We start from the raw sequence: 25,635 nt of genomic DNA, 5'->3' as shown, positions 1-25,635 counted from the left end.
GGTACATGTGTCTGGAGTTCATTTACAGCGGCTGAGGGCCCTGGCACACCCATTTTCTCTTTCTCTCTGTCTCTCTCTCTCTATAAAAAAAGAAAGGAGGGTTGGAGAGATGGCTTAGCGGTTAAGCGCTTGCCTGTGAAGCCTAAGGACCCCGGTTCGAGGCTCGGTTCCCCAGGTCCCACGTTAGCCAGATGCACAAGGGGGCGCACGTGTCTGGAATTCGTTTGCAGAGGCTGGAAGCCCTGGCGCGCCCATTCTCTCTCTCTCTCCCTCTGTCTTTCTCTCTGTGTCTGTCGCTCTCAAATAAATAAATAAAATTTAAAAAAAAAAAAAAAAGAAAGAAAGGAAACTAATTTCAGACTTTTTTTTTCCCCTTAAATTGCCTGTGTATGTTTGAAAAATCATAGCACAGTCTTAAGTTTTATTCTTTGATCATAAACAAACTATTTCTATATGTCAGTGACCTAAATGTTCTCACTATAAATAGGTATGAAGTTTTAAAAATTTTTTATTTTTTATAATTAACAACTTCCATGACTGTAAACAATATCCCATGGTAATTCCTCCCTCCCGCCTACTTTTCCCTTTGAAACTCCATTCTTCCATCATTGAAGGTTTTTTTTAGTCATATGTCAGGAGCATATTATGTAATAAAAAAGAAAATTATTGTAATCCAGTACTTTGGAACTTGGGACAGGATTGTGAGTGTGAGACCAGCCTGGGCCACATAGTAAGACCTTTCACAAATAAAGAAAAATAGCTTTGCAATTGTGTAAGTACTAAAACAGAGATGTGTTTAGAGCCTGGGATATAAGTGCCCTATATGGAGAGGTCCAGATTTATAAATTAGAAAAAGTATTTGAATTGAATTTAAGTAAGGGATAGCAGGCAGTGGAAAAAAAGCGATATGCCAATATTTGTAATGCGTGTCATTCTTTTACTTAAAAAGACAATGTGTGTTGGAAAGTAAATGCTTGGTATTAGTGACAGCACTTTCATATTAGCTGTGACCCTTTGTTGAAGGTATTTTGTGTTAACTTTTAAAGGCTATTCTAAATCATGGTAAGTTTGAGTTGGTTATTTGATTTGTTCATTTGCTTAAGACAGGGCCCATGTAGCCAAAAATTACCTTGCATTCCTGATCCTTTTATCTCCACCTCCCAAGTGCTAAGATTATAGCCCATATGATTACTCCTTGAGCTTGCTTTAAAAGAATGAAAATCGTGTTTAAAATATATGAAAGACTGGGGATGTAGCTCAGTAAGATAGTGCTTATCTGGGTTCAGTCCATAACAACACAAAAATTAATTGAATACAAGTAAAAGTGTATTCATAGCCACAAGTCTGATTTAGTAATGATCATTTGTTAAATCTGTAAGATTTATCATCTGTGATTTTTTCTTTTAAAATTTTTATTAGCATTTTCCATGATTATAAAAAAATCCCATGTTAATTCCCCCCCCCACTTTCCCCTTTTGATTTTTTTTTTTTAATTTATTAGAGGGGGGCAGTCCAGCCAGTGCAAACAAATTGCAGACACATGTGCCACCTTGTGCATTTGGCTTACATGGTTGCTTAGGGAATCGAGCCTGGGTCCTGAGGCTTCACAGGCAAGCACCTTAACTTCTAAGGCATCTATCTCTCCAGCCCATTATTTGTGATTTCTGACATACAGGTATTAATGGATTATCAAACAAAATGCAGTGCTCTTTTGTATTGGTGAGAGCAAGAGAGCATTGCATAGCCATTTATTCATGTCTTAATATTACTGATAGTTAATAGTGTTAACATGAAATTGTAAAGAAAAAGATCTTTAGACACTAAACTGAAAATATTGGGGTAGGAAGATGGCTCAGTGGGTAAAGTTCTTGCCATGCAACTATGAGGACCTGGGTTTGTATGCCCAGTGCCCATGGACAATGCCAAGCATGATGGTATGTACCTTCAGAACCAGGGAAGTGGAGACAGGCATTCCCTGGGGCTTGCTGGCTGCCTAGTCTGGTTGAATTGGTGAGCTCCAGGTTCAGGGAGAGACTCTGAAAGAAGAAGTTGGGTGTGACAGAAGAAAATACCCACTGTTGACCTCTGACCTCCACTTGCACCCACACATATACATACACTCACAGGTACACACACATACATACACATGCAAAATAAATCTTGAAGGTGTTAAAAAATAAGCAAGGCCATCTTATACTGTGTAATTCCAGCACAGTGGCAACAGTGTCAGAATTGTGAGTTTGAGGCCAGTCTGAGCTATAAAGACCCAGTCTCAAAAAACTAAAAAGAAAATTAGGAGAAATTACTATTCTAATTTTTTGATTCTTTAATGAATAATATGCTTCAACATCGCTTTCTTTACACTATTACACATTCTAAAGTCAGTTTAAACTTACTGTTTTGTGAGGCTGGGTCTCCTCTATAATGCAAGTTGGCCTGGAACTTGGGATTTTCTTGCTACAGCCTCACAAATCCTGGGAATATAGGTATAAACTTCCACATCTGATTTCAGTTTTCAAATAGTTTCCATATGGGGCCTGGGGAGGTGGCTCCATAAGTGAGTGTATGCTACATAAGCCTGAGGCCTGAGTTTGACCCCAGCGCCTACATGCAAAGCTAGGCAGGGCCACTTGCGCCTATAACTCCAGTCCTGTGGGGGCAGGGCAAACCCCCGAGGACCACTGAGGCTTGCTGGTCTAGTGGGGGAAAAAAAGGTAGCTTCAGGTTCGGCAAGAAACACCTCTCAAGAGAACAAGGTGGGGCTGGAGAGGTGACTTAGCAGTTAAGGCACTTGCTGTGAAGACTAAGGTCCTACATCCGAATCCCCAGGACCCACGTAAGGCAGAAGTACAAGGTGGCGCATGTATCTGGAGTTCGTTTGCAGTGGTTAGAGACCCTAGTGCACCCATTCTCTTTCTATCTGCCTCTTTCTTGCTCTCTTCCTCCCCCTCGAATAAATCAGTCAATAAATTTTTTTTCATGAGGAGAACAAGGTGGAAGAGTACTAGAAGAAGACACATGAGTGCACAGGGTATTGACAGCTCCACACACCGGCATACACTGTGTATGCGTGCAACACCACACTTAGTACACATACACACTCCCCAAATTAAGAACTTCCAGTGCACCAAATCATTTATACAATGAGATGAGCTGGGCATCATGTCTCATGCCAGTAATACCACACCTGGGAGGCAGAGGTGGGGGAATCACTGCAAGTTCAAGGCTAGCCCGGTTTACATATTGGATTCAATACCAGCCAGGGCCACATAGCAAATCCTGTCCCCCCAAAGGTATGATCATTGACTCTTAAAGTATCTAACACATGCTATGTGAATTGTTAACTAATATTGCTGTGCAAAAAATGAAGAAGTAGCCAGATGTGGTGGCACATGCCTTTAACCCTAGCACTTGGGAGGCAGAGGTAGGATCACCATGAGTTTGAAGCCAACCTGAGACTACACAGTGAATTCCAGGTCAGCCTGGGCTAGAGCAAGACCCTACCTCAAAAAACCAAAACAGGGCTGGAGAGATGGCTTAGCGGTTAAGCACTTGCCTGTGAAGCCTAAGGACCCCAGTTCAAGGCTTGATTCCCCAGGACCCATGTTAGCCAGATGCACAAGGGGGTGCACGTGTCTGGAGGCCCTGGCACACCCATTCTCTCTTACTCTCTCTCTCTGCCTCTTTCTCTGTCTGTCACTTTCAAATAAATAAATAAACATAAAGCAAAAAAATTAAAAACAAAATAAAGTAAGTAAAATAGCCAGGCAATTAGAACATATAACATGTGGGTAGCTCCAGGTTCAGTGAGACACCGTCATGGGGTAATAAGGTAGAAGAGCAACAGAGAACACCCAGTGTTTTCCTGTGGCCTCTGCATATTCACATCTGCACACATGGGTACACGTGTGTTATGCATACTATTCACGTACCCCCCAAAATAGAAAAGCATTAATAAAGGATGGAAAAGAGGGCTGGGGGGATGGTTCAGTGAGTAAAGTGTTTGCCATGCATGTGTGATGACCTGAGTTCAAATCACCACTGCCCACATAAAAGGCATGGTGACACATGCCTTTTATCCCAGTGCTCAGGAGGCAGAGACTGGGGATTCCTGTGACACTGACTGACTAGATTGGCCAAATTGGAAAGCTAGGGTTCAGTGAGCAACTATCTCAGAAAATATGATGGAGAGCAACTGAGGAAGAGAGCCAATATACGTCTGGCCTCCACACACACCCATACCCATGCAAAAATTGGTGGGTTGGGGAGGTGGTTCAGTGGTTAAAGGCACTTGCTTGCAAAGTCTGTCTGCCTGGGTTCTATTGCCTAGAACCCACAGAAATCTGGATGCACCTGCAAAGTGGTTCATGAATCTGGTGCATGTTTGCAGCAGCAAGAGACCCTGGCATGTAGGTACACACACACATTTTAAACTTTTTTTTATGCTTAAAAAAAAATCTTAATTTATTTGAGAGAGAGGGAGGGACCACTTCAAATGAACTCCGGACACGTGTGCCACCATGTGCATCTGGCTTACATAGGGTCAGGGGAATCAAATCTGGGTCCTTAATTTTTTAAGGGAGCACCACCAAGAAGTTTGATTTTCTAATTTTTATTTTGTTGGGATAGTTTTGAGCTATGGTCTCAATGTATAGCTCAGGCTTGCTCAAATGCATCATTCTCCTGCCTCAGCTGCTATTGAGGACTATAATTACAGGTATTCACCACGACACCCAGCAATTTTCCATTTTTCTTCTAAAGAGAAAATGGGGCTGGAGAGATGGCTTAGTGGTTAAGGCATTTGCCTGCGACGTTTAAAGCTCAGGTTTAATTCCCCAGTACCCATGTAAGCCAGATGCACTTGGTGGCACATGTATCTGAAGTTCATTTGTAGTGGCTAGATGCTTTGGCACACCCATTCTTTTTCTTTCTCTCTCTCTCTGCCTTTTTTTCTCTTTCAAACAAATAAATGAAAACTGAAAAAAAGAAAGTGAAGGCTCCCTAAGGAGCCTAATTATTTTTTTTTTCAAAACGCATACTATATCAGAGTCTAGATTTATTTATTTATTTATTCACTTGAGAGCAAGAGAGAGAGGGAAAGGGAGAGAATGAGTGCGCCAGGGCCTCCAGCCACTGCATACGAAACTCCGGACATGTGTGCCCCCTTGTGCATCTGGCTAACGTGGGTCCTGGGGAATTGAGCCCCAAACTGGGGTCCTTAGGCTTCACAGGCAAGCACTTGACCACTAAGCCACTCTCCAGCCTCCAGAGAGAGAAAGAGGCAGAGAGAGAGAAAGAGGGGGGGGGGAGGGAGGGAGGGAGAGAGGGGGAGAGACACACACATGCCAGGGCTTCTACCCACTGCAAAAGAACTCCAGATGCGTGCGCCCCCTTGTGCATCTGGCTAACATGGGTCCTGGGGCATAAAGCCTGGAACCGGGTTCCTTAGGCTTCACAGGCAAGTGCTTAACCACTAACCCATCTCTCCAGCCCCAGAGTCTAGTTTTTTAAGAGAAACAAGATATTATTGGAATGTTCCTTGTGTTTTTTTTGTTCTAGCAAAAACGTTAGCACATATATTTCATTAATCAACTTGTGCTTGCTACTATCGAGGATCATTTTCAGTGAAATTTTGACTGGTACTATGCTAATCTGATGAGATTGACATGAAAACATCCCATGTTCGTTCATCATGTATCTTACGTAGCAGTTGCTTTCCACAGGCCTGTTTCTTTTGTCAGCTTAGAATGAATGATACACCAATTCACCAAAACAAACTTTTGAGAATCACAAGGATTTACACTCCAAGATACACATACTGTGGTGGACAATGAGTATATATGAGGTGTATGAAGGCAGGGAAAGACAAAGAAGTACATGTGCTCTTTTGAAGTAAACCCTATTGGCTACGGGAAGCATTGCAGGACTTGGGGCTCACTGGGTAAACCAGCTATTGCTGGCTGGGGAGATAATCTTATTAGAAAGTGACTAATCTGGAACTCTGGGTGGCTCAGTGGTAGATTGCTTGCCTAGTTGTGCACACATTTTTGGGTTCATAGCGTTCTCTCTCTCTCTCTCTCTCTCTCTCTCTCTCACACACACACACACACACACACACACACACATACATACATACATACATACATACACTTCATGACCTTCAGTTCCATTTTGCTTAGGTTGGGCATGAGTAATTCCATTTTGGTACTTTTACACTCTTGAAAAGCTAATGAAGGTAAAAACCAATAAAGAGAAAGGCTGAAAAAAAATAATCTCTCAGCTTTTTTGAAATTGCAATCATGTTACTACTTCTCTACAGTGATATTCAACATGTTAGCCCAGTTTTGGAATGTTTCCCTTTATTGAAAAAACAAGTTTTAGCTGATTGTGGTGGCACACACCTTGACTCTCAGCACTTGGGAGGCTGAGGAAGGAGGAATGCTGGGAATTTGAGGCAAGTTTGGGCTAGAGTGAGACCCTGCCTTGGAATTTAAGGTTTGCTTAATAGATTTTGATTATTTATCTTTACTTAAATTACTTGTTAGTCTGAAAAGCAGTGATGTCCCTGGCCCTGCTGAGCTGAAAATAGGATTTTTTTTTTCTCTTAACTTCCTAGAATGCATTAGAGACGTGATCTGAGTTCACCTTGATTATTGGGGTTTTCAATGAAATCCAGCAGAAAGGAGAATTAAAATATATAAACCTATAGGGATCTGGAATATTGGTCAATATATAATCAATGCCTTCTATACACAAGTTACATTTAGAGTACAAACAGATCTATGACTTAAAGGAAAAATAAACCTGTATTTCTAACCAGGAATTTGGGTACCTGTAATTACATTTATTTACAAGCAGAAATAGATGAGAGACAGAGAATGGACACACTAGGGCCCCCAGCCACTGCAAACAAACTCCAGACACATATATCACTTTACATGTCTGGCTTTATGTGGGTACTAAGAAATCAAATCTGGGCCATTAGACTTTGTAGGCAAGTGCCTTAACCACTGGGAAATCTCTGTAGCCCAGATGCTATTTTTATTATATTATATTATATTATATTATATTATATTATATTATATTATATTATATTTATTAGAGAGAGAGTAAGAGTATGGATTTGCCAGGGCCTCTTGCCACTATAAATGAACTCTAGATGCATGTACCACTTTGTATCTGGCTTAACATGGGTACTGGGGATTTGAACCTGGGCGGCCAGGCTTTACAAGCAATTGCCTTTAGCTTCTGAGCTCTTTTCAACCCAATATTCTTATTTCTAAGGCTTAATTTTTGGTGTTACATATTGTGCTTTGTGCTTTTCTCTTGTAGAATCTGCCAGTGTCCAACAGAAGATCAATTTCTCTGAAGAAGGTATTTTTCTTTTTTAAACTCATGCAATATAGTCTCTGTGTGTGTTTGTTTTTAGTTTTTTGAGGTAAGGTCTCACTCTAGCCCAGGCTGACCTGGCATTCATTATGTACTCTCAGGGTAGCCTCATATTCACAGCAATCCTCCTACCTCTGCCTCCCTAGTACTGGGATTAAAGGTGTGTGCCACCACACATGGCTTTAACCTTAGAAAACTTTTGATGGGCACTGAAGAGGTAAGAACGGAAAACATCTTTTTCTATTAAAACAAACAAAATCCCTTATGTCTGAACTGTTCATATAAATCAGGATAAAATTGTATAAGAATGAGTGTGGCAGCCCTTATACACATTTTAAACATGCTTTTATATGTTAAATTTTGGTAGTATTTTTCATTTCTGGCATGTGTTAGCCTCTGATTATGGTATTAAAACAATCACTTTCCAAGTTCTCATGACTATAAACTATAAACTAGTTCATTTTTAAGCCACTATAGTCTGAAATTAGCCACCTGGATACTTAAATGTGTGTGGGTATTGTGTATACTCCTACACACTGAAAAACAGACATGTATACACTAACCATGTTTGAATTTCCACAGAAACTGTTTAGTTACTTCTTACAAACCAAAAATTTCCTACTGTTTCATGGTAATCTACATAAAGCCTTAGAATATAGTCTTAAACATTACTTTGAACACTTGTTTGGGAAATAATGTGCCCCAGACCACCACATAAATGAGTTTAGTTGTTGCTTACATAGAACTGTGTGATTCAATACAGTAACAATTCTGTACTTGGCAACTTAAATGGCCTCATTCTACTGGTAAATTGCTTGTTTAATCCAGATCTTCTGAGCATTAGTCTAAGACTTCACTAGTGTGCTGTTTACTTCCTTTCAGGAGAAACAGAAGATGATCAAGACAGTTCTTACAGTGATGTCACTACCGTTAAAGTCAGATCCAGAGATTCTGTTGCGTCTAAAGGTAACATTTTACATACAGATGACACTTTTCTTAGAAACTTTTAGTTAAAAATGTAAAGGTAGTTTTTCAATTTGCTTTAAACAAAGTCCTAAAATAATTTTTCTTAAAAATAATTTTTTAAGCCTGGCGTGGAGGTGCATGCCTTTAATCCCAGCACTCAGGAAGCAGAAAGTTATATTCTTTTAGTATTGATTCTAATTACTGGTTCCATGTATGCATATGACTGATAATGTAGTGTCATATAATAGCTAAACCAGTCACTTATAGCCTGCTTAGAGTTTTATAGAAAATAGGTTTTTTATGCTTAAAAGAAGAGTTGCCATGGCTCATGACTTTACTCCTGGCACTCCCAGGCACCACCACACCCAGCTCATTTTTTTTAACATATATTTTATTTATTTACTTGTGTGAGAGAGAGAAAGAGGTGGGGGGGGGATGGGTGCGCCAGGGCCTTCAGCCCCTGCAGACCAACTCCAGATGCATGCACCCCCTTGTGCATCTGGCTTACGTGGGTCCTGGAAAGTTGAACCAGAATCCTTTGCTTTGCAGGCAAATGTCAACTGCTAAGCCATCTCTCCAGCCTGCATATGTGAAGTTTTAATTATTTCTGATGAAAGAGTTTACCAAATAAAGTATTAATTTGAGGCTTAAGATCCTAGACTAGCTGAGCATGGTGGTACACATCTTTAATCCCAGCACTCCTGAGGCAGAGGTAGGATTGCTGTGTGTTCAAGGCTAGCGTGAGACCCTACTTTGAAAAAAACTTAAAAAACAAAACAAAACAAAAGATCCTGGATTAATGTGTGAATTCTGTAATGAGTAACTTTACATTTTCGTCCTACAAAAAAGTAATTCTCTACTTTCTTCTTACTACCTCATAGAAATTTTCAAAATGCCTACGATTTACTTCACACAAAGATTTTAATACTGGGTATTTTTTTAATTTTTTTATTTTTTTGGTTGATTTTGAAGCAGGGTCCCGGATGACCTGGAACTCACTATATAGTCCCAGAATGGCCTTGAACTAGCAGTGATCCTCCTACCTAAGCCTCCCTAATACTGTGATTAAAGGCATGTGCCACCATGCCTGGTTTAATTTTTTTTTTTTTTTTTTGAGTGTCCAGGAACATGATGGCTTATACCTATAATTCCAGTGCTTTGGGAAGCTGGGACAGGAGGATTGCCATGAATTTAAGGGCAGCCTGGACTATATTATATGATACTGCCTTAAGAACATACACACACACCCCTGCCCCTGCCCAGAAAGAGCATCTAGGGCTGGAGAGATTGCTTAGTGGTTAATGTACTTGCCTACAAAGCCTAATGACCTGGGTTTGTTTCCCCAGTATCCACATAAAGCCAGGTGCACAAAGTGGCACATGCATCTGAGGTTTGTTTACAGTGGCTAGAGGCCCTGGCCTGCCCCATTCTCTCTCTCTCTCTTTTTCCTTTCTGACTGGAAATTTAAAAAAAAAAATTTTTTTTAAGCATCTATGTCGTCCTTGGTGGTGCACACCTTTAATCCCAGCACTTGGGAGTCAGAGGTAGGAGTATCGTCATAAGTTCAAGACTACCCTGAGACTACAGAGTGAATTCCAGGTCAGCCTGAGCTAGAGTGAAACCCTACCTCAAACTCCACCCCCCCAAAAAAAATCATCTAGGTGAAAACCATAAATTTTTTAGATTTTTTTTTAGATTCAACATGACAAAGAAATGTCAAAATACATTATATGCCCAAATATTGAATTTCTTTTGATTTATCTATTTTTGTTAACTTTTTTTTTTTGGTAGTTTTCTTTTTATTTATTTGTGAGAAAGAGGCAGAGAAAGAGAGAGAGAGAACACATGCCAGGGCTCCAGGCACTGCAAACGAACTCCAGGTGCATGTGCCCCACCCCCTTGAGCATCGGGCTTACATGGGTTCTGGGGAATTAAACTGAGGTCCTTTGGCTTTGCAGGCAAACGCCTTAACTGCTAAGCCCACTCTCCAACCCAAGTTTGTTTTTTTTTTTCTTTGTTTTTCAAGGTAGGGTCTCACTGTAGGCCCATGCTGACCTGAAATTCACTATGTAGTCTCAGGGTGGCATCAAACTCACGGCGATCCTTCTACCTCTGCCTCCCGAGTGCTAGAATTAAAGGTGTGCACCACCACACCTGGCTAATTTAACATTTATTTATTTGAGATAGAAAGAAAAAGAATGGGTGTGCCTGGACTTCCAGTCACCACAAATGAACTCCAGATGCATGCACCACCTTGTGCATCTGCCATACGTGGGTATTGGGAGAACAAACCTGGGTCCTTATGCAAGTGCCTTAACCACTTAGCCATCTCTCCAGTGCCCTAGTTTCCCTCTTTAGATTAGTCATTGTCATTATATAAAATAGGCACTTAAATGTGATGTATAATATACTTTTTGTTTTTTAGATGAAACCACCAGATTATGTGGTCAGCACCCAGAATCACTTTGGAGGTTATCACAAAGTAAGGAAGCAGTATTTAGAGGTCTTTGCAGTGTGGTCAGTGTTGTTCTGTTTTTATTTTTATTTATTTGTTTGAGAGAGACAAAGAATCAGAGAGAGGGAAGGAGAGAGAATGGGCATGTCAGGACATGTGCCACCTTGTGCATCTATCTGGCTTAATGTGAGGCCTGGGGAATTGAATTTGGGTCCTTTGACTTTGCAGGCAAGTGCCTTAGCCACTAAGCCATCTCTCAATCCCTGTTCTAAGATCTTTTGCAACATAAATGAAAAAGAAGTGTGATTACTGCTTAAAAAAGAAGAGTCTTGCCCACTTGAATATGAATTTAAAAAGTAAGCAAAAAAAGCCCCATCTTTTCTGTGATGCATTGAATGTCCTTGTTTGTGACACAAATGTGCTGATTCTTTTAGATTAGTGACTGATAAAATAGTTTGAGTCTAACTTTGAGGTTTTTCATGACCTATTATTGAGATATTAGGACATAAAACTATTGAAAAGTAGTGTAGTAAAATGCTAATAAAAATTTGTTAAGAAGCATAGAATCATTATACCTTTGGTCTTGATTGTGCTGATAATTGAACTCAGGGTTTTGAGTATGTTGGGCAAGTGTTTTAACAATGAGTGTCTATGTATATTTAGCTCAACATTTTCCTTATATATTTTTTGTATACTTTGCAGTTAACCTTCAATGGATGAGTTTTTTCGTTTTTTGTTTTTCAAGGTAGGGTCTCACTCTAGCCCAGGCTGACCTGGAATTCACTCTGTCGTCTCATGGTGGCCTCAAACTCACAGCAATCCTCCTACTTCTGCCTCCCGAGTGCTGGGATTAAAGGCATGCACCACCATGCCCAGCTTTGGATAAGTGTTTCTTAGGTTAAGCAAAATAATAGTATTTTTTATTTCTTATATTTTATTTATTTATCTGAGAGACGGAGGACGGGGAGATTGATTGATTGACTGACTGAGAATGGGTGTGCCAACGCCTCCAGCCACTACAAACAAACTCCAGACATATGCACCACCACCCTGTCATCTGCCTTACATGGGTCCTGGGAAATTGAACCTGTGTCCTTTGGTTTTGCAGGCAAGCACCTTAACCACTAAGCCATCTCTCCAGCCCAATATTTTCTATTTTTAAAAATTATTTATAATTAACAACTTCCATGATTGAAAACAGTATCCCATGGTAATTCCCTCCCCCCCACCATTTTCCCCTTTGAAACTCTATTCTCCATCATATCCTGTCCCCCTCTCAATCAGTCTCTCTTTTATTTTGATATCATCATCTTTTCCTCTTATTATGAGAGTCTTGTGTAGGTAGTATCAGGTTCTGTGAGGTCATGGATATCCAGGCCATTTTGTGTCTGGAGGAGCACATTGTAAGGAGTCCTACCCTTCCTTTGGCTCTTGCATTCTTTCCACCACCTCTTCCACAATGGACCCTGAGCCTTGGAAGATGTGATAGAGATGTTTCAGTGCTGAGCACTCCACTGTCACTTCTTCTCAGCACCATGATGCCTTCTGAGTGATCCCAAGGTCACTGCCATCTGAAAAGAGAAAGTTCTCTGATGAAAAAGTGAGAGTAGCATTAATATATGGGTATGAACATTAAGAGAAGTGCTTACTGGGCAGTTTGATGAGCATAGTATATCCATTTAACAGTGTTTTCTATTATTAAGGTGAGTCTCAGTATTGGATTTATCCAAAATTCAACTGATAATATCCTTGTATGTAAGAAATTCAAGAACCTGCTTTTTCCTTCCACATCCTCTTTTTGAAAATAAGTGAAAAGCTGGGCATGGTGGCACACGCCTTTAATCCCTGCACTTGGGAGGCAGAAGTAGGAAGATTGCCTTAAGTTTGAGGCCACCCTGAGACTACATAGTTAATTCCAGGTTAGCCTGGGCCAGAGTGAGACCCTACCTCGAAGAAAAAAAAAAAAAGAAAGAAAGAAAGAAAATAAGAAATCCCAACACGTGAAAGACTGAGTCAGGATGATTAAGTTTCAGGCCCAGCCCGGATTTGCTGTGGCAATTCTATCTGCCTATCTTCTCTTTCTCTCTGTCACACACATATAAATAATAAAAAAAGATTTTTTTTAAGCCTTTACTATCTCTGTCTTCATAGAATTCCTTTGCATATATTTTTAAATTTTTTCTTTTTGGTAGGTTCTAGCTAGTAACAACAAGTTGGAATATAACAATGAATGAGCTGCTTAAAGAACTTAAAAATTGATGCATGGAAGCCAGTGTGGTGGCGCATGCCTTTAATCCCAGCACTTGGGATGCAGTGGTAGGAGGATCTCTGTGAGTTAGACACCACTCTGAGACTAGAGTGAATTCCAGATTAGCTGATCCTAGAGCAAGACCCTATCTCAAAATAATAATAATAATAATAATGTATGGAAAGTTAACAGTTATCTGAAATATCTGCCCTATTTTACCCTAAATCTTTGACCTTTGAAAACTTAAATGTATCTGCCTTTAAATTATAAATATAAGACAGGCATGGTGGAGCATGCCTTTAATTCCAGCACTCAGGAGCAGAGATGGGAGGATCACGTGTGTTCAAGGCCAGCCTGAGACTAATTTCAGGTCATTCTGGCTAACGTGAGACCCTACTTTGAAAAACAACAACAACAAAAACAAACAAAAGGCAATATATATATTTAAATATGAAAATGAACTAGCTCTAAATATTACCAATGAATCAATATATAATATGAATTCTAGACACATGCACCACCTGTGGCTCTAGCTTATATGGGTCCTAGGCAATCAAACCTGAGTCCTTAGGCTTTGCAGGCAAGCACTTTAACCACTAATTAATCTTTCCAGCCCCAAAGCCAGTTTTATTCTTTCTTTCTTTATTTATTTATTTTGGTTTTTCGAGGTAGGGTCTTGCTCTAGCCCAGGCTGACCTGGAATTTACTATGTAGTCTCAGGGTGGCCTTGAACTCATAGCAATCCTCCTATCTCTGCCTCCCAAGTGCTGGGATTAAAGGCGTGCACTACCATGCCCGGCTATTTTTATTAGTTTCTTATGAATGAGAGAGAGGGAGAATTGGTTCACCCATGCCTTTAGCCACTGCAGTTGAACTCCAGATGCATGTGCCACCTTGTGCACATACATGACCTTGTGTGCATGTGTCACCTTATGAATCTGGCTTACATGGCTTTTAGGGAGTTGAACCTGTCCTTAGGCTTTTCAGGAAAGTACCTAAATCACTAAGACATCTCTCCAGCTCCCCAAGGGCATTTTTAAATAAAAAGTCCCTTTTTATTTGATTAAAAAATGTGTGTGTGTGTGTGTGTGTGTGTGTGTGTGTGTGTGTGTGTGTATATATACACACACACACACACACACACATATATATATGTATATGTGTATATATATATATACACACACACACACACACAATACATACATACACACATATACATATACATATACATATACATATACATATACATATACATATACATATACATATACATATAAAAGCATGTCCAGAGCTGGGGGTGGTGGCGCACGCCTTTTATCCCAGCACTTGGGAGGCAAAGGTAGGACAGTTGCCATGAGTTTGAGGCCACCCTGAGACTACATAGTGAATTTCCAGTCAGCTTGGACTAGATGAGATCCTACCTCAAAAAACAAAAACAAAAAAAAGCACGTTCAGGGCTGGAGAGATGGCTTGGCAGTTAAGGCACTTGCCTGCAAAGCCAAAGGATCCCAGTTTGACTCTCCAGGACCCATGTAAGCTAGATGCACAAGGTGGCACATGCATTTGGAGTTCATTTGCAGTGGCTGGAGGCCCTGGCACTCCCATTCTCTCTGTCTCTGTCTCTCTTTTTCTCAAATGAATAAATAAAATATATATATAATTTTTAAAAAGCTTATCCAGCTTTTTTTGTGGAGCATGCATTTTACCAGTGAACTATATTGCCCAGTCTTCCTTTTTTACTTTTTGTTTTGAGAGAGGGTTTCACTAAACTGCAATCTTTCTGCCTCAGACTGCCAAGGGGTACCAGGCCTGATTATATGCCTAGCTTTTTTTTTCTTTTGTTTTGTTTTATTTTGTCTGTTTTTTTGTTTTTTTTCGAGGTGGGGTCTTGCTCTGGCCCAGGATGACCTGGGATTCACTATGTAGTCTCAGGGTGGCCTTGAACTCACAGTGATCCTCCTACCTCTGCCTCTGAGTGCTGGGTTAAAGGCACGCACCACTATGCCCGGCTGTTGTTTTGTTTTTTGAGGTAGGGTCTCACTCTACTCACTCTAGCCCAGGCTTACCTGGAATTCACTATGTAGTCTCCGAGTGGCCTTGAACTTCAGTGATTCCCCCTCCTCAGCCTTCCAAATGATGGGATTAAAGGCATGTGCCACCATGCCCAGCTTTTTTTTTTTAAATTTGATTTAACAATTTCATACATGTATGTAACGTCATTTGGTCATATTTATATACACCTATAACCTCTTTTTCCCCATTCCCACTAAACCCTTATTAGTTAATCCACTTCCCATTTTTCTGTCTTTGTGTTTTCCACTGAGTTTAATTAATGCTTGCATAAACATGGGTAGGGAGTCTATTTACTGACGCATGGTCACCTCAGAGTGGCTGCATCACTGACTCCCTCCCTCAGCAGCCATAAACTGGCAGTTACTCCTCTGTGAAGGGTGGGGTCTTATGAGCCCCTCCTCCATCCATGCTGGAGTGTTGATTGGCTCAGTTTTGTGCTGGAAACCACAACTGCTGTGAATTCTTGGGTATAATCACCATGTCATGCCCAGAATACCGTGTTTCACAGCCCGCCTCCCCATCCTCCAATTCTTATATTCTTTTTTGGATTTTGAGGTAGGGTCTCACTCTAGCTCAGGCTGACCTGGAATTCACTATGTAGTCTCAGGGTGGCCTCGAACTCACAGCAATACTCCTACCTCTGCCTCCCCAGTGCTAGGATTAAAGGCATGTGTACCCTGCCCGGCTCTTATATTCTTTAAAGAAAAATTTTTTAGAATAGTATTTATTTGCAAGCAAAGAGGCAAGCAGGCAGACAGACAAAGAGAGAATGGGCATGCCAGGGCCTAGTGCTACTGCAAGCAAACTCCAGACTCATGTACTACTTTGTGCATCTGTCTTTACGTGGGTACTGGAGACTCTAATCCCAGCCATCATGCTTTGAAAGCAAGTGCCCTTAACTTCTGAGCCATCTCTCCAGCCCAGTTCTTAAATTCTTTCTGGCCCCTCTTCTAAGATGTTCCCTGAGCCTTGGAAAGGGTGAGTAATAGATGTTCTGTTTAGGGCTGAGCACACAATAGTCACTTATTTTCAGCGCTTTGGCCAGATATACATCTCTGCACCAACTTTTTTGTTTTGTTTATTTTTTGAGGCAGGGTCATATCCTAGCTCAGGCTGACCTGGAATTCACTGTGTATTCTCAGGATGGCCTTGAACTCATGGTAATCCTCCTACCTCTGCTTCCCAAGTGCTGGGATTAAAGGTGTGTGCCACCACGCCTGTTTGCATTAACTTCTTAATGCACAAAGAAACTTCTGTGTTCAAGGCTGAGAGCCACTTGAATCTAAAGGTGTAGCATAAATATTTAGAAGGCATGTATGTCCAGTTCTTTTTAAAAATATGTTTTCATAATTTGAAAACAAGTGTAGCAGAATGTTCATCTGCTTATCTTATATAGCATACTATCCTAAACTCTTGTTTGTATACATAGTATGTACTTAATAGATATTTATGAAATTTTAAGTTATGGATCCCTATAGTGCACATTTTTGTACAATCAGCATGTACTATGTGTTTTTAGAGAATGTTCAAACTTGACATGGGCTTGTATGTATCATCAGTGAATAACTTGTTTTTTTTTCAGGGCAAATTTTGAAGTTAATCTTAACATTGCAATGTCATCTTCTGCTTCATAGCTACTTTGCAGTTTCTACAGATGCACATATATAATACATATATTTTATTAATAATTGTATTTATTATAGAGAGAAAGAGACAGGTAAAAGAGAGAGAGAATGGGCATGCCAGGGCTCTAGCCACTGCAAACAAACTCCATACACATGTGCCACCTTGTGCATCTAGCTTGCATGGGTCCTGGGGAATCAGACCTGGGCCCTTAGGCTTCGCAGGCAAGTGCCTTAATCCTAAACTATCACTTCAGATCCTAATACATCTATTTTATAGAGTATAGTGTTACTAGCTACCTAGATTTTTTTTCTACTCCTACTAATAACAGTTTTCCCTTATTTGTAAAGTAGGGATAACAATATCACATCAGCTATAAGAAGTAAATAATTACACTTGACACCTGGTGAGCACTGAGTACATTTAACTGCCTTTCTTTCCATGCTGGGGAATCAAACCCAAAGTCTCACACATGCTGAGTAAGCACTCTGCTACTGAGCTACACCCCCAGTCCATAGCTATTATTTTGATGGCAATGATCCTAGAACCCATGTTTTATCATTGTCCAGTTATAACTATTTTGAAATTTAGAAAAGGGGGTAAATATATTCATTGTATATTTGAAACTGGTGAGGGAAAGTTTGGACTGGATTTCTATATGGCATCCATGGTAAATAAGTAAAATGTCTATGTAATTAATATATATATATATACACACACACAATTTTTTTTTCCCCCTAGAGAGACAGACAGAATTGGCATGCCAGGGCCTCAGCCACTGAAATCAAATTCGAGACACTTGCACCACCTAGTGGCCATGTACAACCTTGTGCTTGCCTCACCTTTGTACATCTGGCTTATGTGGGATCTAGAGAGTTGAACATGAGTCCTTAAGCTTTGCAGGCAAGCACCTTAACCATTAAGCCATCTCTCTAGCCCATATCTTTCTAATATTTTTAATTATTTGAGAAGGCAGCAGACAGAGAGTATTTGCTCCAGAGCCTCTAGTCACTGGAAATGAACTCCAGATACATGCACTACTTTGTACATTTGGTTTAACATGGGTACTAGAGAATTGAACTTGGGCCTTCAGGCTTTGCAAACAAGCACCTTTACCACTGCACCATCTCTCAGGCCCCTGTAATATCTTTTCTTGTTTGTTTGTTTTTTATTTCCTACTGTTCTGTGACCTTACTCCTATTTTCTGTTTCAGATCAAGATTTTACAGCCCATGATAAGCAACCTTCAGTGCTAAGTAAGTGCTTGATAATCTCTTTCCTTTTTCAGTCAGTTCAACCAACAACCAATTATATGATTTTACATCATTTTGCCCTCTGCTTTTTAAATTCATCATACATTAGTACTATATGTGAATTACTCTCTCTGATGTATAAGTATATTCAGGGATATTTTACCCTAAAAAATTTATTTGCAGAGGTGAATGTCTACTAAGTGATAATATATTTGCTACTTGTTTTGCTGTGAGAAGGATTTTATCTTCACTGATCTATCTGCTCCTGTGAAATAGTCTTTTACTTCAGAAACTGTTACTTTCTTACCTACTTTGTTTTTCCTTGTTGGTAAATTTATTAACTAACACTGAACTATGCTATAAATTTTCAAAATGAATTGATATTTTGGTATATATATTTGTTTCAGGCTCAGGATGTCAAAAAAACCCTCAGGAATGGGTTGAACAAGCCTTAAGAATGAGGAGTAGGACGGCAAGTAAGTAGATGCCTTAATGTCATCTGCTGTGTTCTTTTTGGTTATCTAACATACCCGGATACTTAGTTCTTCATGGAGGCATTTGAGTAGTTGTGATTTCACACTAGTTTAATGATTGCCGTTTGCTGAGACTGGCGTTAGATGTAGAAAGTGATGAGAAAACCTCTAAGTGGCCGGTGTAGGCCTAACCAGCTTACATTTATAGCAGCAGTACAATTTGTATATACAGTAAAGTTGTACTATTCTGACAATTTCTGTTTTTGTTTCAGCAGGCTTTATTAACCACTTTAGAGCAGCCTTCTGTGCCCATCATTTTATGTAATAATGGCTGAAATACACAAATTGTATTTGTCATGTTCTTATTTAATATGGATTAAATATCACAAAAATTTAAAAATACCTGGGGGCTGGGAAGATGCCTCAGAGGTTTAAAAGGTGCTTTCTTGCAAAGCCTGCTGAGGGTTAAATTCCCAAGTTACCCACGTAAGCTTGATGCAGGAAAAAAAAAATGGCCCTGGTTAATAAACAAATAAAAATAAAGTGGCCCTGGTATAGGTATATATATATACACACAAACACACGTGCAAATAAATGAATGATTTTTTTTTTTTTTTACGAAAAAAATGTAAGAACATTGAGCTAGTTGTACACATCTATAATCCCAGCACTCAGGAAGTGAAGCAGGATTAGTAGTTCAAAGACAGCTTTGGCTATATGAGACTGTGTCTTAAAACAAAACAAAAAAGAACAGTGTTTGGGGCTCAGTGGGTAAAGTGTTTGCCATGCAAGCATGAGGACCTGAGTTTGAATCCCTGAATCCCCAGCACCCATGTAAAATGCTGGGTGTGGTGGCACACACCTATAATCCCAGTATTGAGGTAGCAGAGACAGGAAAGATCTTTAGGCCTTGCTGGCTAGCTATCATAGCCAAAGTAGTGAGCTCTAGGTTTTGTCAGAGACTTTGTCTCAAAAGTAAAGTGGAGAGTGACTAAGGACACCAAATGTTGATCTCCACACACAAGTGCATACACATATATGAGCATATGCACCCCTACACATGCAGATACATAGATACATGCATATCTCTCTCACACAGACACCGCTATACCTTCCCCAAATCAAACCATAATACAAACAGAAAAATAATTACGTTATCTTAGAGAAAGGGAATTGTCACAGTTAGCTCTTATGCCAAAGGCCCCCAAATACAATTCTCTCTGTACTTAACATTTTCATAAAGAATATAGTTCATAAAATTTGCCTTACCACTCTGGAAGACATCTTCACTTGCAAGTACCATCCATGCCCATTTCTCCAAAGCAAAAGTTCCAGATCACCAAACTCCCCATGGTCAGGTTCAGCAAGCAGTAATAACTCACTCTGGTACCAGTTCTATTGTAGTCAGCTTTGCATTGCTGGGATGAACCTCCAGATCAAATACAGTTAACAGAGGAAGGGAATTTATTTGAAGATTACAGATCCAGTGGAAGTTCTATAATGAAGGAAAAGGCTGGCCTCCGCTCACAGGTCCATGCACAGAGAGAGAGAGAGAGACCACCTAAGAAACACATTCTAGGAACCCTAGGTAGACCTCAAGCACTCTGCATACCTTTTATTGTGGAATTCAGATCTGCCCCCAAACACACCTTAGGGCTGGACCCTAGGATCCATCCACAGTGACACCTCCTCCAGCCAGGCAGCTGGAGATCAAGAATACAGAGCGAATTCCAGGTCAGCCTACCTTAAAAAACCAAAATAAATAAAAATTTCCTGAGCAAAATTAGTAATTGAAAAACAAAATGCCTCTACAGTTAGGGTTGATGTCATTTGACTTATTTGGTTTTTGGTAGGTTTTTTTTTTTTTTTAATTTTTGGTCATGTGACCAAATGAAGCTATATGTGTATCTTAGCAGGGCTAATTTTACCTTCAGCTTAGACTCATGCTTGTCATGTGAAAGCTGTTAATAAACACCAGGCAGGTCCACTGTGAAGATCATTTATATGTACAACAGTTGTAAGTCGGCTGGCACGTAGATGGCAGCACTAATAAATGTAGGCCGTACCATTGAGATAACAGCCCCTCTGCCTTTCTTTTTATGTTTTTAAATTTATTTATTGTATGAAAGAGAGAGGGTTGAGTTTCAGGTTGTTATAGGAATGCCTTTTCCAGATAGTTTAGTAATACACAATCCACATTTCCCCTTTTTCCTGTGTTTTAACATCTTCACCAGGCAAGAATTCAGTATAAGACCTGTTGCCTTTCATTTACGGTGTACTTACATTCTTTGTCCCAGCGTTTTACCAGTCCTGCTAAATGAGCTTCAAGAATTCATTCTCAGAACTCAGCATTTACTTGTGTGCTTTGTGCTACGTCACTGTGTGCCTTGACTCACTATGAGAGAAATAGGTCTGTGTCTCAAGAAGCTTTCCGATGGGCACTCCGATATTCTGCTGCTTCCAGTTGATCTTTGCTTTGTTTTTTTCTTGGTGGAATTTGTATCATAGAGTTAGGAATAAATGGCCAAATGAAACAAATTTGACGCTCTTTTTAACTTACTCCTATCTCAGATAACAACGTTCAGAAATCAGAACTTGGAAACCAGTCTCCATCAACCTCCTCCAGCCAACGTAAGTTTAACTTCAGTATCTGAGTCTAACTTTAGTGGGCCATAATGGTTTTCAGGTGTTTTTTGATAGCATTGTGATTTAATGCTATTTGAAGAAGTCAGCTTTGGATATTGTAGTTTGCAAGCCTGTGTTTAAACTTAATTAAAACTACCTAGTATATTACCTTGGGTCAAGTTACTGTTATTCCCAAAGCCTGTTTATTGTATTAAATGAGTATTAACAAAATAACTTATTAGTGGAACTGGAGAGATGGCTCAACAGTTAAAGGTACTTGCTTGCAAAACCTGTTGGCCTGGGTTCAGTTCCCCAGTACCCCATAAAGCAGGATACACAAAGTGGCACATGCATCTGGAGTTGGTTATCCCCCACTCCCAGCTTGCAAATAAGTAAAACATTTTTAGGAAAAAATAAGTTACTAGTAATTTTCAAGTTTTTGGTTTCAGTACCCTTTTACACTAGCAAATGTAAGTACCATCCCAGAGAGGTTTTTGTTGTTGTTTGTTTGTTTTTCAAACTAGGGTCTCACTGTAGCCCAGGCTGACCTGGAATTCAATCTGTAGTCTCTGGGTGGCCTGGGACTCACAGTGATCATCCTACCTCTGCCTCCCAAGTGCTGGGTTTAAAGACATGTGCCACCATGCCTGACTGTGTCCTTTTCTTGATCTCTTTATGTATTTCAGAAATATTCTATCTTAGATAGCTATGTGAACTGCTGTTCTTAAATGAAACAATATTCTATAGTGTCTGCTATTTCTTTCCCAACTATTAGCAATGTTATTCATAGTTTTGCCTTACAAATTATTATTTCTGGCTTGTTTGTGCCATTTTATATTGAAATTATTTTTCCTCAACTACTTTATCATTTTTTTACATTGATGAGGTAATATAAATAGATGGATACATACATATCCTTGCCTCAAGCCTAAGAGGAAGAGATTTTCTTTTTGTTTTAAATTTTTATTAACATTTTCCATGATTATAAAAAATATCCCATGGTAATTCCCTCCCTCCCCCCCACACTTTCCTCCTTGAAATTCCATTCTCCATCATATTACCTCTCCATCACAATCATTGTACTTACATATATACAATATCAACCTATTAAGTACCCTCCTCCCTTCCTTTCTCTTTCCTTTATATCTCCTTTTTAGAGATTTTCTTAAAAAGGACAAATATTTCTTAAAATAATTGTTAGCTTCTTTCTTTAAGGTACTTCCTCTTTTATCTCACATTTGTAAACATGAGTGTTGGTCTTAAGTCACTCACCTTTGAATGTAGGAAGCGTGACCCGTCGCTCCTCTTTTCCTATGCAGAAGTACGTGAGCAGCCTCGGAGCGCAGCTCTGGTCAGGAGGAAGCGGTGGAAGTGGCTGATACCTTGTTTGCTAGCTCTTGCCTTGGTGATATTTTGGTTCATTCATACTCCTGGGATAGAAACCAATGCTGTTCAAGAATTCCAGAACCAGATGAGACAACTGAGGAATAAGTACCAAAGTCAAGATGAGAAGCTGTGGAAAAGAAGTGAAACATTCCTAGAAAAACATCTAAATGGCTCCCACCCCCGTCCTCAGCCTGCCATCTTGCTGCTCACCGCTGCCCAGGATGCTGAGGAAGCTCTTAAGTGTCTGAGTGAACGGATTGCTGACGCCTATTCCTCCTTTCATAGTGTTCCTGCCATCCGGATTGATGGGGCAGACAAGGCTGATCAGGACAGTGACGCCGTCAAACTAGAAGTGGATGAGAAACTGAGCAATGGATTCAGAAATGGCCATAATGCAGCTGTAGTCCACCGCTTTGAGTCGCTGCCTGCAGGCTCTACCCTGATCTTCTATAAATATTGTGACCATGAAAATGCAGCCTTCAAAGACGTAGCCTTAGTCCTGACTGTCTTGTTGGAGGAAGAGACCCTTGGAACCAGTCTAGGCCTAAAGGAAATTGAAGAGAAGGTGAGGGATTTCCTCAAAGTCAAGTTCACCAACCCTGACACACCCAGCTCGCACAACCATATGGACCCCGACAAGCTGAGTGGGCTGTGGAGCCGTATTTCTCACTTAGTCCTGCCTGTGCAACCGGAAACCGCCCTGAAAAGTGGCGGCTGCTTATAAGGGGAAAGAGAAAAAATCATGTCTCAAGTTCTGAGAATTTTCAGACTTTCTAACCAGCGACAGAATTTGGAGCATTTTTTTTTTTTGAAAGAACTGGTTTCTTTAAAGGAAGTTAAGTTCTTACATAAACATGGAATATCTGAATCATTTATTCTCCTAATTATCTGTGACTCGAGAATCATTTGTCTTCATTAAGAGCTACGTGAAGGGTATTTAGGAGCATGTAAATAATCTCAGAGGATCCGTTTTGATGCTAGACTGATCAGTATTGCTGTGGTGTGGCCAGTGAGGATTAGGTTCTTCTCCTTATGAGTTAGCCCCATTTAGAGTTTTCAGCCTGACTGGTTATTAGTAAGGTAGCTCCCCAATTGTAACCATGTGTTTTCCCATTGCTTTTCCTTTTCTGCCTTTGGGTGTGAATTCCTTGGTCATTTCTGCCTGTGGGAACATAAGTAACAATAGGTTATCTAGGGGTGGCATTTAGAATTTTTTTCCCCTCCTTTTTTTTTTTTTAGAAATCTTTGGAGATGGGAAGAGAAGAAACAAATGGTAGAATGGAGAGGGAAGTGGGAGAAAATCTTCAGATGAAATGTTACTAAAAAAATTTTTTTAAAAAGATGAAATGTTGCAACAAGCCTCTGAGAGGTAGGTTAGTTGAACATATCTGTACTGTTACCTTGGTGAATTCTGTTGGGATTCACCTTTTTTTTTTAAACTCTGAGAAATTATGGGGACTGTAGCTCAGTCATAGACCTTTTGTCTAGCTTGTACAGTACCCTGGGTTCAATCCCTAGTACTGAAAAAACAATGTTGGGTCCTGCTGCCAGGTAGTACACACCTGTCATTGTAGCACTCAAGAAGCTAAGGCAGTAGAATCTTGAGTTCAAAGCCACCCTGGACTACACATATATAGGTGGTGTCTGAAATACCACCCACTCCAAATAAAAAAGAAATCCCTGGTTCTTGCTAGGATTTTTCAAGCCTGTATTTCACCAAGTTTAATATATTTCCTCTTCTGACTCTAAAGATTAGGTAAATTCAAAGTATAACCTGAAGTTTTTGTTTTAAAGAAATACAGTTTCAAAGCCAGGAATGGTGGCTTATGCCTATATTCCTAGCATTTGGAAGATGGATACAGGATTGCTAAATTTTCAGCCAGCCTTGGGTTCCTGAATAAGATGTCTCAAGAAATTGCACATGTACACGGTTTGAGAAATTGATAAAACCATTTGTTGACCCTCTGTACTAAGCTCTTTAAGGGGATTCAGTACTCTGCTGGCCCACCTGTTGTCTGATTCCTTTAATAGCACTCTGTAACGAATATCAAAATTTTTACTATGTACGTTATAAACTTTGAATGCCTCAGGCCAGAAAGATAAGAAGAATGTGAGGTCTGTTTCTCTACTGCTGTAGTATTTGAGTCGTACCTTTACAACTAGAACAGCTTTCTTATCTGTCAGCTGCTCTGGATGTCTTAGGATCTTATAATTCTATATCCACCTTAAAAAAATATTGCCCACAGGCATCTAAGTGAAACTGCTGTTAGTAGAATACTAGAACCAGTCACTGGCTTCATCATTTTCCCTATGATGTGATGGAAGGGGACATCTGACCTTCCCCATCAGCCAGCCACTGCAGGAAAGTGCACAGGTCACTGGATGAGCATATATATGTGCATACATCCATTTAAAAGGTGGTAAAAAGTGAACTGCTTTCTTTCCACCAGTAGAACCAGTATTTGTACCCATCATCATAATTTGTTCCTTTCAGAAATCAGACCATCTGATTTATTTTATAGAATATGATAAAAACAGGAGTTTTTGAAATGGCTTATTTTGTACATACATATCATATAGAGCTACAAATGTTTTGTTAAGAGCTCCACTGACATACATAATTGTAAAGTAATATGTTACTTGCGTTTCAGAAAAAATACTTGTAGCAGCTGATATGTAAATGACTTTTAAAAGCTATTTTAGTAATTTAAATAAATTGACCTGGTTTGTATTTTGTGTGTTATAAATCTAGTGGCTTATATGTCTCTCTTTAATTCAATTTTTTTTTTTTTCTCAAAAACAATGTCAAAGACTTTCCTTGGGTAGAAGAAACACAAGCCAAAGAACTGAAGTCAGTAACAAGTGCATTGGTCAGAAATGAAATAGCCATAGTTTTGTCTTTCATCAGGAATTTTGAATTATTAGTAATGTGGCATTTCCTTGATATCTCTGTGCCAATTCTCTCTCTCTTTTTCTCTTCCATAAAAAATGTTCAATATAGAGTCTCACAAGTTTTGTGGAAGTTGTAAAGCATAAAAATATAGCCAACAGGAAGAAAAGGTGGGCTGGGATTAGGAGTGGGAGAATACAGGAACTGTGAAGACTAGTTTGGGGCAAATTTTAGCAATCATTCTCTGTATCTTTA

At 39.8% G+C, this 25,635-nt stretch overlaps 1 protein-coding gene across 2 annotated transcripts in view; it reads left to right on the top strand.

Moving 5' to 3' along the window:
* The window catches only part of Tor1aip1 (torsin 1A interacting protein 1), a 34,957-nt gene extending 9,736 nt beyond the window's left edge, over positions 1-25,221 (top strand). The window contains exons 4-10 of one of the 2 annotated variants that reach the window (XM_012948874.2): positions 7,333-7,374; positions 8,272-8,355; positions 10,781-10,837; positions 17,968-18,009; positions 18,414-18,482; positions 21,051-21,110; positions 22,424-25,221. In XM_012948874.2, coding sequence (XP_012804328.2) covers positions 7,333-7,374; positions 8,272-8,355; positions 10,781-10,837; positions 17,968-18,009; positions 18,414-18,482; positions 21,051-21,110; positions 22,424-23,214 — 1,145 coding nt within the window. In that variant the 3' untranslated portion in view covers positions 23,215-25,221. The remainder of the gene's footprint in view (positions 1-7,332; positions 7,375-8,271; positions 8,356-10,780; positions 10,838-17,967; positions 18,010-18,413; positions 18,483-21,050; positions 21,111-22,423) is intronic. The other variant, XM_045135437.1, reaches the window with a different exon arrangement.
* The last annotated feature ends 414 nt before the right edge of the window (positions 25,222-25,635 follow it).

Source organism: Jaculus jaculus, chromosome 1 (assembly GCF_020740685.1).
Source record: "Jaculus jaculus isolate mJacJac1 chromosome 1, mJacJac1.mat.Y.cur, whole genome shotgun sequence".
NCBI classification, from domain to species: Eukaryota; Metazoa; Chordata; class Mammalia; order Rodentia; family Dipodidae; genus Jaculus; species Jaculus jaculus.
Note: the sequence above shows the minus strand (reverse complement) of the source record. Positions and strands in the feature narration are given on the sequence as shown.